The following is a 13,609-nucleotide window of genomic DNA, read 5'->3' as shown; positions in this document are numbered from 1 at the left end:
GCTCAAAGCCCTAGCTTCCCACGGAGGCGGGAATTGCACGAAGGTGAGAGTGCTTTTGAACCGTGGTGAGTGGAAAATCAATTGAACGTTGTTAAACAAACGCAAACTCGCACGTTACGGGCAACGGGAACGTTTGACATTGGAAGTTTAGAGTATGAACTTGACAGCATAATTGGTTCTTGTGGCGTTTAAAGTGATAAATACATACAGCATCATGATGGTGGCTTCGGTCTACAGGAACCATGCATTTCCAATTTGTTATATAAAACCGAAAAACGGGGGTCTATTGATGTTGATCAAAATATTTTTAACTTTCGGTAGACGAACGATATCCCTCCATGGTTGAGAGAAATATCTATATCGTGCGAGAAAAAGATCACGATCTCCAATAGCATCTTGCTACCCTTATTCAAGTGCACTAATTCAAAACCCTGGCTGCATTTGTTCTCAGCTCACCGTTTGACGTCATCAACGCTGACACCTGTACGAACTGCCTTCCGATCGGCACCCCGTAGCTCACCTGCTCTTGAAACGAGCCCCGTTGACGAGCCCTTTCGTTCGGGAGAAATTTCGCTATCGGAAAATCTCCACTTTCCATGATGGCGCTCACTCTCATTCACGGCAGGAGAATGTGAGTGACTGGATTTTCCCGGTGCGGCCCACTGGCCCACTGGCCCCTAGGTAGATCAATCCATCATGCAACTCGCTAGACCATCTGTTTTTTTCTTCTGTTTCTGTCTTTACATCTCACTCTCACTCTTTCTCTCTCTTGTACGGCTCGGCAGCGGTGCATTGTTTGGCAACTTGCTGCTCGGCACTTTGCTTCTTGAGGAATGTGACCTCAAAATGAAAAAAAACCCATCCAACAGGAAATTGGATCCGACACTGACGCTGACCAGCATGCAGCACCCGAAAAAGCTTAACATATGCGGAACTATTTGTCAGTGGCTTTCTTTATTCTTTTTTTTTTAAGTTTCTGTTTCCTGAATTGAGAGCTTATGCGGAGAACGAGTCTATATGCAGACTATATTCTAAAGTTTGGTTTGCACTATTTTTAGAAATGCAAATTTAGTTAGCACTTTTTCCGAACCGATTATGTGGCGGTTTTTCAGACATCGAGGTGAATTAAATTGTTGTGAAAAGCCTTGCGAAAATTGTATACGAAACGACGAAGCGAAAATAGTTATGTGATAAATATTTTCATAATTGTACAGGAAAGAGTTACTGCAATTTGAGATGCAATTTAAATTTACATACTCACAGCTAAACCAAGTGTTGGAGTACATCGTCTGAAGCTTGCATGGCACAATTTTGTTCATTTGGAAGAGAAAAGAAGGTATACTCACCTGCAAAGAGTAAAAGAGCATATAATTTAGTCTTGACGGCGAATATCCGAGTTAGCAGTAATTATTTCCTTTACTAATGCATTCATTCGTGTTCAAAATGTGTGGTTTATTTTTTCACTATTTCCAAAGGTGATTTACTCAGTTTTTCCTCCCGCAAATCTATCACAAAAATAATCGAATCGGTCGAGAGGTTTAGGTAACTGCTTTCGTAATCTCACAACCCCTCTAAGCACGTCATCAATCAGGGCAGTATTCCAATGCCCGCAAGTGGACTATAAAATTATAATCTCTCTGTTTGTGCCGTAAAACAGCCCCAGAGTGGTGGCCGCAACAATGGGTTCGCTGAGAAAGGGGTAAAACCATAATAAAGCCAAAGAATTTCAGCCGCAAATGGTGCGGGGCGTTACTTAAAGTCCGGGACGCCCAAAACGCCAACCCATACAAGACATTTTAACCATCACTTCCATCGTCCAGTGAGAGGGCGCTATCACACGAACATCGCGCTAGCGTTTTGCTACGCTCAGTTGGGAGAAGGTTCTCCTCTTTGCGTAAGTGTCCCACCTCCCCCAATAAATTATAACATTTTATTGCACCCGCAGAACCAAACGCACCCACGCGTTGCGGCTCCTACAAAACGCTCCTGTAATAAGCCGAAAAGGAACTGCGGTGCGCTTTGTTTTCACCTTGACCTGTGGCGGAAATGTCGCGATAAGTCGCCCTCTTAGGCGCCCTCTTGAGGCAGCGTCAGGAAGTAACGCACAAAAGTCACACTGCCAAACGGCGCATGATGGGGTAGGAAGCTATGGGCATATTATCGTCGTTCCCGAAATACGGTGAAAGTTTTGCGGACATATTCGACAGCGAAGTGGAACCCCATCTATCGGTATAATTGCTTTACGGCCGCGCAAGATGCGTAGATTTCTTCATCAGCCCCAAACACGGGTGAAAGTGCGGTCATAAACATTCCTCGGTGGAATTCCCCCCCAGCAACGCACACCGGTGCAACGTGAGGACATTTACAATTTGACGCAATTAGCTCGCTCCCTACTTCCCGGCGCGAAACGAAAGACGCTACGAAAACGAAAGACTGCAGTACGATTTTTACTATGCTCCGTGCTGAAGGGATCTATCGAAGAGCCTCCTGTTTCTAGCTGCCAAAAGGTGAGCCAGAGGTTTTGTTGGGTTCATAAATATTCATTTGCCGTACCGCGGCCACTAAGCGATGGGAAGCGTTCGATCGCTTTGTGAGACCGGATCAGCATATTTTATGCACGATCGACCGCGAAATATGCTTCCCCACAGCAAGTGGGCGCTCCGTTCAGCAAACGCGAGCGCATGAAAGGAGTAAACCGGGAGTGGTAAAGCTCCTTCAAGGCCCGTCTTTACAGTGGCGTTGCTGTGAGCTTAACCAAAGCAGCAAATCCACTTGACCAAGCACCTCGACGCGATAATCTCATTAAGCTCAGCGAGCGGAGGCTACCAAGCGCAAACCTCCAGACACCGTCTGGCATCGGATTTCTCATTCCAAATCGCTGTCTCCAGCATTCGCTTGCCACAGCGGTGCTAACCGGAGGCTTCTTCTTTCGTTTTCCTGGGTCTTGAAGGCTCGAAGCGGATCGAATAACGGGCAGCAGTGAACGCGAATGCAAAGATTGCTAATCGACCGCTTGAGGTAAATGCCTGGAAGCTTACGGGATTAATCCTTCCGATATTTCAGACAGGCTTATTATATAAAGAAGGCGCTTCCTGTTGGGCGGGAATTTATATTTAATTAAAAACACCATTGATCGAGATGGCAGATAAAATTCCAATGAATGCTACGATACTTTCAGCGGCAAAGCGAGGAATTCAACAGTACCACAGAACAGCAAGCATCCCATCATACCAGACTCCGTGTTCTGACTTGAAAATCTCGGCTTCCCTCCTCGCACGGTGGGGAAGAAATCAAAGCATACATGACAAACTATGACGAGGTCAGTCCGGCTCCTCGAAAAAGCCGTCGGCATAGGAACAAAAGTAGATCCAGCTCGAGATGCACTGTGTCTTTATTCGCAAAATGAGCGAGTGAGAGGTGCAGAGAAAGAGAGAGAGTGAGCCACAATACACTGCACTGTCCGGACTTGGTACGGCAAATATTGTCACCAGCCTCGAGGGAAAATGGCGGTAGCTGTGCTTGAAAGCGGAAAGCTCCAGCTCTGAATCACAACAGAACCGTGTGAGACAAGCACCTCAATGCACACACACACACGTACACACAGAGCAGTATTAGCTCCGAGCAAAATGCCCGATGTCCTTCGGGATCCGTGAATCGAGCCGGGTGCTGGCACCGGATCAGCACCTAAGCCCAGATCGGCACCGATATCGTGCGACATACCATCGGGTGGTGATGCCAGCAATGTCGGAAACAAAGCACCGAATGCTTAAATCAGCAAAGCAGTGTCGGAAAGCACCGTCGCCACTCTTTGAGGTGAACTGTTTCTCTCGCATCGGTAGAACCTCCGGCCCTCTCGATCTGTCTTCCTTATGCACTGAGTAGGTGTGCCCTCGAAGAACGTGTTGATTCAAGGAAACCAGCTCAACGTGGCTCCGGACGTTATGGCAAGTAAAGGACACCTTCCTAACTCCGTGTACGAACGTTTGAAGAAGTAACATAACATTCTGCCGGATTCTGCAAAACAAGTTAATAAAATCAATAGGAACATAAGTTTTGAAGAACTTTAGACTTTTCATTCCCATGTGAAAATTTCAGCCTTGTTTCAACTAATGGATTGCCATTAGCGGAATCGATTCATTTATGCTTGACAATCACGTAACATTTCGAATAGAGCTAATCCATGTAACAGGTTGTTAGAAATCCGAATGGCAATGATCCGAACAAACCGCATCGTAATCTCTAAGTAAGTTTTTACGACCTGATAACGTTATTGTTACTCCGATCCATTGCAATGTTGGACATGTTTCGCAGAATTTATTTCACATTTTCCTGGAATGAATGTTCAATGATTCAATGTGCAATGAAATCCTGAAAACAATATGTCAGCTCGTAAAACGTACTCGGAACATTGGTTTTTCATTCGTAATGTAAAAAAATACGTTTCAAACAAAAATAGCTCGATGTGGACATGCAGTATCATAATTTTTAAGATATTATCCCATCAGAAGCACACAAAATTCACTATTTAAACATATCTGAGTTTAATTTTATAATAATAATGCAATCAATACTAAAATCCACGGGCACTATGCAGGTTGATTGGCAGACTATAACGCACGCATCGCTTATTAGACTTAGTGAAAATATCTGAAAATGTGCACAACACATCATTAGTCTGTCGAGTTTGCCTTCCCATGCGACGCCCGTTTGTTCAGCCATCAACCAACAATGCACCGACGTTTGATGGAAGCGGAAAATTATTTCGCATACCATCGTCCACCTATGGGGAAAAAGCAACGACGAAAATACAGGCACATGCTTTCAAGCCCCTTCACCGTCAATTTTGAGCTTTCGTACCATATCCATTTGTACTGGAAATGCATTTGGAATTGCTTACGGCGACCAGCGTGGATTCACGAACCAGCAAAATGTTTGCTGATGAAAGATTAATTAAACCGGGTTGCAGAAACCGAGCCCGTTTGTGATTATCTTCCATTCAGTAATCACTCAAAGCTGCACGTGTGGTGATTATGGAAGGCCAGTGTGGTGACTTTAAAAGTTCAGTTTTAACGAATGTATTCCGAAAACATACTTCATTTAAACATTCATCAATCGCTGCATGGGAAATCCCCATCTAAGTTGAATTGAATGACCCATTTCCGGTTGACCGTTTTTGACCGATTTTTCCCGCAATTTGGTTCACATTCACCCATCCATTTCAGACCAGCGGTACACGCTAAATTACGGCGGTCAAATGGCAGATCGCTACGCGGGCGGCCACACAAACCAGTCACAACATACCATCCGTCGTATCCCTGGTCGGTTGGGTCGGTCACGGGAGTAAAAGCCAACATTTGCTCACCACAAACGGACGGGAAAAGGCCAGGGATGACAAAACCACGCGGCACCAAAACAGTCCGGCCCGACCGGCCTGAAACCCCCAAAACGACCTACCTTCCCACTGAACCACTTCCGTTTCGTACTTCCTTCCCCTTGTCCCTTTCACCGACAGTCTACCCGTCGTTGGGTGGCTGCGGTGTATCTATTGGAAAATTGAAATCATCATAAAACAAGCATTAAACCACGGCAACCAACAAGCGACTGGGCGCCTCCACGGGGGTGGCCTACGGCTCCGGGAAAAGCTCATCATAATAAAATGATGATCGGCCGGTCTGGGGATGGTTCGGGTTTTCCTCTCGATCTCGCTCGGCACGCGGCATGACCGATATGCCGATAAAACCCCCTCCGGCCTGGAACTCGCTTCACCGGCACCTACGTCCCGGGTCCCGGTTCAAATCCCTGGCGGACGTAACCGCAGGCGGGCACCACGCGGCGGGCCACCAGACCACCGGTCTGCGGACGGACCGGAAACGGACCGGAAGGAATCATATCAGCAAAAACCATTACCAGCACAATGTATGCATCGGTCGGACGGCATACGCGCGCGCCGTGGGACAGCCGGTTCGCTTTCGACGGCATTGTCAACGTCAACGATTAGCTGGCGGGTGAATTATGCAGCCGATCCGGTGGACCGGAAATGAAGAGATCTGGCGGCTAGAGGGCTGGGAAGATGCACAACCGTGGCCGCGTACCGATAGCGCTTTCGCTGCAAATCACTTAACAAGCGTTATGAATTAGTTTTTCCCACCACCGTCGTGGCCGAACCACCGAACGGAAGGAGATATTTATATCGATAATTAAAATCAAATAGTGATCAGGCGCCACGAAATGTTCCATTTGTTTGAGATTTCAAAGAATGTGTATATTCCTTTTGCTCAACTGCTTTGATTTAAAATCAAAATGGCTGCGTTTCGTATTCCATGTAAAATATCAATCTAAGCACTCCATGACATTGTGATCCACTACTATTTAATCTCAATTCGCTCAAAAGGTCAACGAAATGAGGCTCAAAAACGCATTCCGCTAACGACAGCTAATGCAATCTACGTTATCTATCGCTATTTTATTGCGTTAGATGAACCGTGACCGTCGGAAGCTGACCTTTTGCCCAACAGGTGCCGTATCGAGTGGAAAAGCCCCGGTTCAAAAGTGCTCCTAACGGCCACCCGGTTAATGGAGAAACATTGTGCCATTGGACGGGTCGATTCAATCAATCACGACCATCCACTCGAAACGCCTAATCCATGCGCCTCCGCGCAGTGCAATGGCCATCCGCGTGATCACACCGGAACGAGCCAGTGCACGGCCATCCGGCAAGGACTCTCAGCCAGGGTGCCATTTAATTTTATGTTCAATTTTATGCCTCCTGTATGGTGCTCCATCGTGCAGGTTGCATCAAGCACAGGGAGGAGGACCTTTTCGTTGCCCGTGCGTTGTCGTGCACTTTGCGCACAACGCAAGCAGCACGTACTACGTACCGCTCTCCAGGGGCACTAAAATATTTACCGTTTTCCTCCGCCGACTGAATGGCCGTTCATTAAACAACGATTAATTTAATTAATCCAATAACGCATCCGATTCCACCACGTGCATGTCCGACGTGGGATTCAGTAAGCCTACACCCAACCAACGCCCAGCTATCCTCTTTTGCATCTGAGCGGGTGGGGTTGGGTTTTAAATAATTTAAATTGCTTTTGATACCCCGTTTGGTGGGTGTTTTTGAGCGTTTTTTTGCCGACCCGGAGACAAGCTTATCTTATTTATGCAGAAACGGTTTTGCATCTGATGAAAGGAAGGAATTATTGATCAAACGAATGTCGGGTGCTGCAGTTTTGGCCATTCATGGAAGGTGCGCGCGATGTCGGAATCGGATTCGCGTTAATCCATTGCGAGATGGCATTTAAAAACTCACAGCGTGACAGGACGGGAAAACATTCCGAACCCTCCTTCCGATGCCAAGTAATGCGAGCATTACCGAAAACGTCACCATTTTGTTTTTGCTTTCCTCTGAAGCCCAATCGGCGCCCAACAGCGGTCCCGGTACAGACGTATGAAGCGCTCCAATTCTTCCAAAGAAACAAAGGAATTAATGCCATCAACCAGCTGGCAGCGCACACGTACACGGTACACGGTCTGGTCAGCCAGCAGAGAGCCATTCGAGCCCTCATCAGACGTCACGGGTTTGTTTTATATTTTGTTTCCCCGCGCGGCTTCGGAAGTTTATTCGGACACGAACCCAGGACCAAAAAACCTCCGGCGTCACCTGCGCGACAAAACCCGTTGATGTTTATGGCGCCACATTACGAGACATCGCCATTTCCCGGGACACATAAAACATGTCGCCGAAGGAAGGATGAAAAAAAAAAGTCCGACCGATTCCCGAACCCATCCCAACGCGCACGCGGTGCAGGTGATAAAGAAAAATTTCAGACGACCATAAAAACGACGACGACGAGAACGAATAAAAGAAATGTCCAAACTTTTACCCCAGCCACCTTCGCGCAGTCGGGTCGGGTTGCCATTTCGGACGAGCGGGAATGTTGGCGTGACAATTATTCATATCCATGTGACCCAATTACTGGCCCGCCCGCGGTCCCGCGGTGTTCTACGTTTCCTGTTCGTGCCCAACCCCCGGTTCGTCCGTTGGGCGGGTTCCCCTTGTTTTTTTTTTCTTTCGAGCGGCGGAAGCCACGGAACGGAACCCGAACAGGAGTACATTTCCGTTCACCGGGACAACCGAAGGACACCGAATCCTTTGTATCACGGGGTTTTTTTCCGTGATGTATGGAAGCAAGCTTTATTTTGTTTCCCTCCCCCCGTTTCTTTATATTTTGTTCCATTTATGTTTCATGTTCCCGCTCATCTTTTTTTCTCTCTTCACCTTTCGACAGAAAAACGGCATGCAAACGAGCAACAACGGGGAAGAGAAAAGTGGGCAAATATGGCGATCAAGGGCTTTTTCCCTGCTTCCGACCCGAGAGCCCGAACCTCGCCGAAAGCTTATGGCCATTTCGTTGTTAATAATTTACATTTATGCATTCTAATGCGTCATCGATTCTCGCCGGCCGTTTGCCGAACCGTGTCCCTTTTCACCGGTCTGAAGGAAGTCACCGTGATTAATGTGGTACGTCTCTGTTTTATTTATTAACTCTAATACTCCATCCGTTTTTTTTTGTTTTGCGATAAGTACGAATGCGAGTCCTCCCACACTACACAACCCGGTGTCAGCTTAACCATCGGAATCGGTTGCGCTATAAATAACACCGTTACATATTTTAAAGCACACGACATGGCAATGACTCACAAAAATTGCCCCCAATAATCCTCCAAATCGTAGGCGTTTTACCATCCGAAGCGTACGCATCGTTTCGATTAATGGACGCACACACATGAGCGTGGTAAATAAAATCTAAAGGGCAGAGAGCGAGACTCGACTGCAGTTGGGTCAATTTAACGATTGAACAATACGTAGTACTGTCCTTGCACCGATGCACGGGTGCACTTGGCCTACCGAACGGACTCATCCGGGTCATCGATTTTGCAAATTCGATTGGAATAAGCCATTCCCATTTCCCATCGGCTCCCGGCTCGTCGGTAATTAAAGCGATCCGTATGGGTGTATGGGGCTGTGTGTGTGTGTCTATTTTTCCAGACCCCCGAGGGCATTCTCTCATTCAACTGGTGCCTTCGTCACGGGAACCCGTCGGTATGGGGTAATTGTTACATCTCTTTCGAAAAGGGTCCCGCGGCTCTCCACTTCCATCGCTATAGCATCGAGTCGAGTGGAATCCTTCCGGGGCGCCAGTGACCCGGTCCGGTTACTTTTCTGCAGCCACGAAACCATCACAAACACGTGCCCACTGGCGCCGGGGCGGACTTCCTGGTCCGGTTTCCATCGTCGGCGGGTATGGGGCGGGTTTTCGGTAAATATTTAAATCAATCGATAAAATGCACACCAGCCAGGACGCGACTGTAGCCCGGACGAACTGGTGACCGGGTGTTCCGTTCCGGGCATTGCTCCTCAGGGGAAAGAAGCAGTGGGACCAATTGTTCCATTACAATTTCTCCCGCCACCGACCCCTCGAGCAGCCGTACCACCTTGATCCCCCTACACGATCGCGTATTTGTTTTATAGCTCGAGCGAACTCAAGCTTACGGTATAAACGGGCACTGTGACTGCAAACCAGCGCATATATGGTATCACGTGCCGTACGCAGCAGATACTGGTGTGAGGACACAAATTGAAATAAAACAATATTTGTCGATTAGCTCACCCTCGACCCCCACCCCCCCATCCCACACCCCTCACTATACCGTCATTAGGGTACTTCGTTTTAACGGGTTTAATAAATAAATGCACTCCGATTGGGAGCCGTGTGCTCTGGACACCTTCCCACTAATAACAATTGGCCCGTTCCCCCCACCCGCACACACGGCCGTCGCGGGCATACTTACACGGACACATGGTAGACAAAGCACTTGTAGCCGGCCGGACGCTCGAGGAAATTGTACACCTGGCCCTGGAAGGTGGCCCGCCCGGCGTGACGCCGTTGGGCCTTCACGTAGCTTCTGGTCGCTTCGCCCCATTCCTGCGGTCCGCCACGGTCCACCGACAGCTGCAATCCTGCTTGATAAATGGGCCACCGGAAGCGATGCAACAGGTGGATGAAAGTGTGCAATGTGCAGGGGAGGTTGATGTAAGAAAAGAGAGAGAGAGAGAAAGAGAGAAAACGTGTGTGATTAGACCTGTTCCACGTGGGAGGAGGTTATTTATTAAAAGCGGTTAAGGTTTCGAAACTAGCAATGGGCTAATATAATTTAGAACGCTCTGGAAAGCGTTTGTCCAACCTCTTCCGAATTTCCAATTACTAAAGTATGCTATTACCATAGCACACTGACTCGTACCGTTCGTTTGCGTTTCAATTTCCCGCGAAATAGCTTAGCTTCCTGACGAAGCGGTTCCCTTCAAACCCAAACAACGCCAGTGTGCCACCATTGTGCGCTGTTTATTACACCAGCTGTGACGAAACCCCGAAAGCAGGAAAAACTACCGCCGTTGTTTACGTTTCATATTCGGGGCTCGGAGAATTCGGCTTTCGTTATCACTTTCCAATCGAACGGCACCGATCGGTACCACCGTGGGCCCGACGGGCGAAACCCGCACCAACTGGTGGGCTATTTTTATTTACTTTCAATTTCAACTTGGAAAACTTTTACCATCTCGCGCTCGATTGAGCGCGTGCGAGCACCTGACGAGTGGTGGGAATTTATCCGATCAAGCGTGCCTGGGAAATTGGATGGAAGCCTTCAGTGGATCCAGCCACTGGAAGCCAAGCGATGGATAACAGCGAACAGAAATTAATACTGCCGCTGGTTTTGCATTTGCGGCATAAATCGTATTACGTTTTCCCATCGTACGTCGCCCGTGTGGCCCTACCCGTCCAGCTACTTGACCTAACGACTCGTTATTTCGCTCGGTGGCGTTCGCAAGCAGTCGGAAAATTGCACCACGGATTCCGCTTCAGCGCTACTCACCGATGGCGTTCAAGGACGTCTGCTCACCGGACGCCACGATGGCGGCCGTGGCCGTCGATTTGCGCTTGAAGTTTTTCTGCCGGAGTGCCGCCGTCGCACTACCACCCCCGGCCATTTCCAGGATCGTGACCGCGGGTGAGTTAGGCAGCAGCTTGCCACCGACCGCCCCGTACAGCAGGTGCTCGTTGAAGGTGATCCCGAGCTCCTCCAAGCGTTCGCTCCCATCACCGTAACTGCCGACCCCGGGACTGATGCCTCCACCTCCAGCACCCCCGTTGATGGTAGTGACGTTCGGTCCACCGGACAGTAGCCCCAGCCCGGGGCCAATCCGTCCGCCCGGTGTGAGCTGCCCGGCGAGGGTACCACTCGCGTAGCTACCGAAGCTGCCGCTGATCACCTGCACCGGGGTGGCCTGATCGTTCAGCAGGTTCTCCGACTCGTCCAGCGCCATTAGCTCCGTGATCTCGCCGCCCTCGCTCATGAAGGACGCCGACTGCGAGTGCGAGGAGAGGTAGCTCAACCGGGGCGAACGGTTGATGTTTTCCGCCAGCGTCGGGATGCGGTGATGTTTCGCCATTTTCACCCGCTGCGCTTCCGGCAGGGGTCGTCTCCTGATTTGCGAGGCGAACTTGCGCCTCTGCTCCTGTGCCGCTCCACCGCTAATGGTGCTGCCGTGAGATTGCACCGTCCGACCGTCGTGGAACACTGTCGACCGCTGTGACAGTCATTTGCCTAAAGCCACCGGTTCCGGGAGTGCCAGGATGGCAGCCGATCACATTGCAGTGCATACGGTTATAAGGAGCTTCCAAACAGTGGGCTCGTGGGAATCTGCAAACATTAGGCAAAGTAACGACAAATTTATTGATTAGCTTGGGCGATTGTACAGTGCAGTAATATTTATTTCAAAACTTTTTTTGAAGAGTATATGCAAACCAAACGAACCATCAAGGATGATGAATCAAGGATAAGCACCGCGATGAATTTGTTACAATTTCATCGAATCAAGTATTCATTTTGGAACTTCATCTATTTGCTGCTAGGTGGCGCTGCAAACCACCATTTTACAGGGCGACCTCTAGCGGAGCATAGCATAAGCATGTTGGACTTCGTACAAATCACCGGTGCGGAAGGACGAAACATGTCCTTTTCGTAAAAATGACGTCAAAGCCAATTTTTACAAAGCCCTTTTTCAGGTTCGTTTGAAATTTAATAATTTCTTAGCAGCAATTAATCGTCCGTGGGATTTATTTTCCCTTTAAAACATCCATCAATCAACATGCGTCACCTCGTGCGATAGAACCGGCAGTCAAGTGAGTAATTAATTTCCCTTGAATCTAGCTGTGTAATTTGCTGGATTCAACAGAAATGCCCCCTGTTACAAGCTTTTCTTCCAAACCCGAAGTAGCGTTTCTTAGAATGCGTACAAAGCCTGATGTGCCTTGGCCACAGTTTTTTCGGTAAAGCTTATTAAAAATGTAATACATACAAGCAAGCGTTTAAATTTAAGACACTTGATTAACAGGGCACAACAATGCGTTGGTTGCATATTTTGCATTTATGGTTTCGCTCAAGCAGCCTGTATTCTTCATCCGATAGGAGAAACGCAATTTCAATTCAGTTGAGCACATTTCATTCGAATTGCATTCACATGTGCGCCTGGAATCAAAACAATGTCGTTATGTCGATTGCAATGGCAAAATCGATAATGTCGTCCTGCAACCCCGACTGGCCCCCACGGGTCGAGTGTCTAGGGACATTTCAAGCTTACTACTGCTCTGTGGCTAAAGGCCTCGCAATCCACCGCCGTAGCTCCGTCCACAAAATCGATCGCGAACGAGCAACGAAGTGGCATTTTCAATCACAGGATATATTTTTCTTTTATTTATTCTATTTTTTACTACGCCTCTATCCCGCGCTTCGATCACGATGACGGCATCAGGGGCACATCGGCATCGGCGTGGCGAGAGGTTAAATGAATAAAATTAAAAGCACATTATCTGCCCTCATATTCTGCCCTCCGTTTTCAACCGAAAGCGACCCTTGCACAGCCGAATAAAACTCTCAACTCACCATGGTGAGAGCGGCTACACTGATTAAGCGATTACGGGCGATCATTCGCTTCACTCGATTCCCTTGGGACAGGGACATCCCGTGAAGGACGAGGATCGTTGTAATAGCGACTTTGACGTCGACTTCACAAATGCCTTTTCATTAATTTCGCCTTCAAGCCAACCCCAAACAGTGGCGGGTTGTCCTTCCCGCAAATTATTCGGAAAGGATGCAACCCGACCCGGACGGTCGGTGGCAAAAGTTTCCAAGTCCGTTCTCAGCTGGTGGTTCGTGCCATCGACGGTAATGATGCGGCAGTAACCGTGATGGACGAAGAGGTCAAGGATCAGCCGACACTCGTCCGGCGAATGGCAAAAATGTTGGCCCTTTTTTTACGTCCGAGCAAACTACCCAAAAAACTCAGCTGTAAAAACCCGGACCTTCTGCACCTTCTTTACGGCATCGATTTACTGCGTTCGTTACAGGCGTCATTTCAGGTTGCAGAATGGTGCACTTGGTATGCTCGAGTGGCCGTACTTCAAGACGATGAAATGGCGCACCTGAATTTTTAAGTGAATTGCCAGATTACTCGTTACTAGCAATTGATAAATCCGAACGGATTCTT

General features: G+C 48.4%; 1 protein-coding gene across 1 annotated transcript; it reads right to left on the bottom strand.

The window, feature by feature from the left end:
- Positions 1-9,851: 9,851 nt before the first annotated feature.
- LOC128721005 (uncharacterized) lies at positions 9,852-11,512 on the bottom strand. Its single transcript, XM_053814707.1, has 2 exons — positions 10,936-11,512; positions 9,852-10,024 (listed from the first exon to the last, which is right to left on the bottom strand). The coding sequence occupies exons 1-2, from the start codon at positions 11,510-11,512 to the stop codon at positions 9,852-9,854; spliced, it is 750 nt and encodes a 249-aa protein (XP_053670682.1).
- Positions 11,513-13,609: the final 2,097 nt, after the last annotated feature.

Source organism: Anopheles nili, chromosome 2, assembly GCF_943737925.1.
Source record: "Anopheles nili chromosome 2, idAnoNiliSN_F5_01, whole genome shotgun sequence".
Lineage (NCBI taxonomy): Eukaryota > Metazoa > Arthropoda > Insecta > Diptera > Culicidae > Anopheles > Anopheles nili.
The sequence above is the reverse complement of the archived record's forward strand: the minus strand, read 5'-3'. Positions and strand labels throughout refer to the sequence as shown.

Bases quoted from the DNA above. Each gene is read 5' to 3' on its own strand.
- LOC128721005 (XM_053814707.1), bottom strand. From the start codon at position 11,512: ATGGCGAAACATCACCGCATCCCGACGCTGGCGGAAAACATCAACCGT. The intron at 10,025-10,935 runs GTGAGTAGCGCT...TTTATCAAGCAG, and splicing joins GACGTCCTTGAACGCCATCG to GATTGCAGCTGTCGGTGGAC.